The following is a 4,239-nucleotide window of genomic DNA, read 5'->3' on the forward strand; positions in this document are numbered from 1 at the left end:
TAAAGTGCAAAACATCTCATCACACTCGTCAAATTTTACTCATCCGTTATGGAGATAATTAGCCTCTAATTAGCGACTAATTAAGGGTTAATTAACCTAATTACTAATTACTGAAGAAAGAAATTCAAATTTTTGCAACAGTTTTGTACTCACGGTTTGATGCCCGACATTATTGCTCATAAGGATCATCATCAAAAAACGGCTCCTTCACCGATTTTCGAAACATCTGGCAATTAATATCACATTAACATCTGGCATGAATTAGCATATGAAGTACCCTAAGGAAGGATGTTAGATCGGTTTTCTTTAAATTTTTGGACTTATTGGGCCCTCAGTGTAAATTTATCTCATAACAGCTGTCATCAAAAAAGGCCTCAGAAAAAAGACACAAGTTTATGCTCATCACACTTAAGAACGTAGGACAACTCTAACCATCCGTAATTGAAAATGCATAAAAAAGCGCTTTTTATTACAATTTTGAATATTAGCATGTTTTTCCAGGTTCTCAAAAAAAGTTTTTTGACACAAACGATGATCAACAATACTCGGTAGGGTTCCCTGTGGTGGTATATTTTGGCATACGATTGCAATGGAGAGTTGAAAACACATCTTTTTTCTCTCAAAAGTAACAAAATTTCGAAATAAAGGTATGCGCCAAAACCGACCAATCAGAAAACAGCATCTCAAAACTTCGAATTTGGCGCCTATGCAGTACTGTAGTCTCTAATACTGTAAACCCGAGAAGCCATTTCTTGTTCATTCGTTTCTCTAGCTCAACTGTTCGTACTCGAGTTTAACAATTCGTTCTTACTAAAGTTAGACAATTCAAAAATGGGTTTCCAGTGTCGTTATTGTGATTCTATTCTGAGTACAAAAGGAAATCGCTCCAGGCATGAGAATAAATTCCATCCTGATGAGATTGGTTTACCCGTATATCAATGCTCATAATGTGAGTTTATTTGTCGGAAGATTTCTTTGCTCGAAGAACACATAAAAACTGCACACCAACGATTCACCAATTGCTGTCAAAGCTGCCTACCCGGATTCAACGATTGCCATCATTACGTACAGCATATGACTTCCGTTCATCACTTACCCGTCCTAGGTGAACAATTTCAGCCTCGAGACACTCCGTTGGAAAGTGCATTCCATGGAGTACTGAGATCGTTCGAGTCAACAGCGGCCGAAGAGTCCAATGATCTCGAAAACTATATGCAGATACAAAAACCCAAAATAGACACTCTAATAAGTGAGCAGTTGACCCAGGGTCCTCAAAAAGTTCAACTGTGTGCAAAATTGCGGCTTGTCAAAGTTATGTATGATGAGCCAGATATGCCAGAAGGTGACTCATTGAAATATACGCAAACTCTCTGATGACTCCTGTCTATGCAAACGGACTGTCGGATGAAGCGTATTGGCAAATGGTGGAGAAGATGATGAGCGTATTGACAACATTCAACTCTTTGAGGAGTGGTTGGACACTCGAAAAAGTTCTCAAAGTTGACGTCAAATTCGCACGTTTCAGACCAATTCTTGGTTCATCATACATCGCGTTGCCGTCAAAAATTGCCAACTGCAGAGGATTGCTCAACGTTAGGAACCACGAAGATCGAGATTGCTTCAGGTATTGTTTTGTGGCCGCTTATTACATGTATCATCAGATAAGTTTAGATAGAATTGATCGAAACTATCAATCCGACAAAACTTCACCAACTACATACAATCAACCAGGACTGCATCAACCTCTGGGCGATTTTACTATGCCCATGGGCTTTGCAGACATTCCTCAATTTGAAACACTCAACAACGTTCAGGTAAACGTGTTTGGATACGATAACGGCCAGTTTTTCCCCCTTATAGTTTCGTCATATAGTTCAGATTTTTTAGTGGATCTACTTTTGCTGTACGACTGTGACCGTCATCACTACGTCCTCATTACAAACCTTGTGAAGGTTGTTTGCTACGTGCGAGAACTTGATTACAGATTCTCCTGCAAAATTTGTCGAAACTGTTTTTGGATTTGTGGAGAAGGACTTGAAATTTACAACCTACATCTCAATAACTGTTGCAAAAACGCACCTGCTGTCATTATATGCCTTCAAGTGAGAACAACTCATACAAGTTCACGAACTTGGCTGCTACGTGGTTTGTCCCTCTTGTTATCTATTTTGACTTCGAGTCTTTCTTACGACCTAACTTCGCTGTCGTCTGTCTACTTGCAAGGGACCAAGTGATAAAGCCTTTACCCAGGTCAAGGAGATACATGAACCGTGTGGCTTTGCACTAACAGTGATAGATCACCACTCATCAAAGCCAATCTTTCATCATGTAGACAGTTCTCCTGCTTGCATGACAAATTTTGTCAAAATGCTTCACAAACTAGCCAGAGATATTTATCAGCAGAAAAGGAAGCACCCTTTCTTCAAAGGCGATAGACGAAACTTGGGAAAGTCTAACGCTACGCACTTTTGGATTTGTGAAAAATCGTTTTCAGAAACGGAAGATCCAGAGAACACAATTGACCTGGACCATTGCCACTACAGTGGTAAATTCTTGGGATGGGCACATGAGAAATGCAATCGCTTGAGACGAAATATCAATTTCACCCCTGTTGTGGGTCATAATATTCAAAATTATGACTTACATCACATTTGCTTGGCACTGAACAACTGCGAGCCAACCACAACCATCAGCCTCATACCAGCCACCGACAAAAAATACATATCAATGACATTTGGTGTGCTTATTGACACTTTTGTAACGGAAAAGGGAAAAACAGTGAAAGTTTACGAATATCTTCGATTCATAGACTCCTTCAAGATGATGAACAGTTCTTTAGAGAAACTTTTTGAAATTTTACCCGATGACCGTTTCGAAATAATGAGGGCAATGTTTTCTACATTATCTGATGCTAACCTTCAGCTACTTAAACAGAAAGGCTACTACCCTTACTCTTATGTGACTGGTCGGTCCAAGTTCAGTGACACCAGTCTCCCACCACTGAGCAAGTGGGGTAACACTCTGGACGGAGCGGTAGTGAAGGTAACGGAGACTAATTTACAACATGCACGCAGGATGTGGGAAATTCTGGAATGTGGAACACTGCAGGATTATCATGACTCATACTTGAAGCTCGACTGTGCACTACTCGCATGTGTTTGCGAATTCCATCGACAGTTGAGTTTCGATACGTAGTTTCGATGCACTTCTTCACCCTAACCAATATGGCTAAGGAAGCATCACTTAGAATCTGCAAAGCCAATGTCGAGTTACTGACTGAGCGCGAACACTGGGACATGATTGAACCCGCAATTCGCGGTGGAGTCACATCTGTCTTTGAAAGTCGGCGCTTCACTGCAAATAACTCCCCATTTCCCAACCACGATAGCACGGAGGAATCATGTTTTGGTTTCTGTGTCGACGCTAATAACCTTTATGGTGGCGTAATGCAATTAGAGAAACTACCGCTCGCCGACTTTGCGTTCCACACAGATATTCAACTTCAAGAGATTTTGGACACCGCCGATGACGCTAGCATTGGATACTTTGTAGAGGTCGATATCTCTAACCCGCCGAGCCTTCATGATGAGCATTGCGATTTTCCGTTGGCGCCCACAAAAGACGTGGTTGAAGATGAGTGGTTGAGCGATTACCAGATCGAATTAAAAGAACAGCACAATCTCCCATCTTCCAAAGTAAAGAAACTCCTGCAAACGTTCTTTGATAAAGAGAGATACGTGGTCCACTACAAACTGCTGAAACTCTATGTCCAACTCGGCTTGGTAATCAGGAAAGTTCACAGAGTCCTTCAATTTCGACAAGAAAACTGGCTGTCGCCATACATTACACTAAATAGTGAAAAGCGGCAAGTTGCGTCAAACAAGTTTGAAGAGAACTTTTATAAACTGATGAATAATGCAGTTTATGGTAAAAACTGCTAATCGAAAAGACGCAGAAATAAAATAACAATCTCACGAGATGCCGAGCATGCGCTGAAGATAATATCCAGATTTGAGTTTGATCGCTATATGATCTTTGGGGAGAATTTAGCAGCCTTGACCACACGGCCGAAGTCCATTTATTGGAACACTCCCACTATTGTGGGAGCGACTATATTAGATCTTGCAAAATTCCACTTGTACTCATTCCATTACAATGTCATGCGCCCCAACTTTAATTGTCGCCTTCTTTACAGCGATACAGATATTCTCCTTTATGCGATAAAAAGCGACGATTATT

The 4,239-nt window shown here is 40.8% G+C and overlaps 1 protein-coding gene across 1 annotated transcript; it reads left to right on the forward strand.

The window, feature by feature from the left end:
* Positions 1–1,373: 1,373 nt before the first annotated feature.
* Positions 1,374–3,195, forward strand: LOC142343091 (uncharacterized). The gene is made up of 2 exons (XM_075394778.1): positions 1,374–1,814; positions 2,251–3,195. Exons 1-2 carry the CDS (start codon positions 1,374–1,376, stop codon positions 3,193–3,195), a joined length of 1,386 nt encoding a protein of 461 aa, XP_075250893.1.
* The last annotated feature ends 1,044 nt before the right edge of the window (positions 3,196–4,239 follow it).

This window comes from Convolutriloba macropyga, chromosome 7 (genome assembly GCF_964194025.1).
Source record: "Convolutriloba macropyga chromosome 7, txConMacr16.3, whole genome shotgun sequence".
NCBI classification, from domain to species: Eukaryota; Metazoa; Xenacoelomorpha; order Acoela; family Convolutidae; genus Convolutriloba; species Convolutriloba macropyga.

What these genes read in the sequence shown, in the direction of transcription:
- LOC142343091 (XM_075394778.1), top strand. Translation starts at nt 1,374, where the DNA reads ATGACTCCTGTCTATGCAAACGGACTGTCGGATGAAGCGTATTGGCAA. An exon ending in AAACACTCAACAACGTTCAG is followed by an intron (nt 1,815 to 2,250) that starts GTAAACGTGTTT and finishes GCCTTTACCCAG; the next exon opens with GTCAAGGAGATACATGAACC.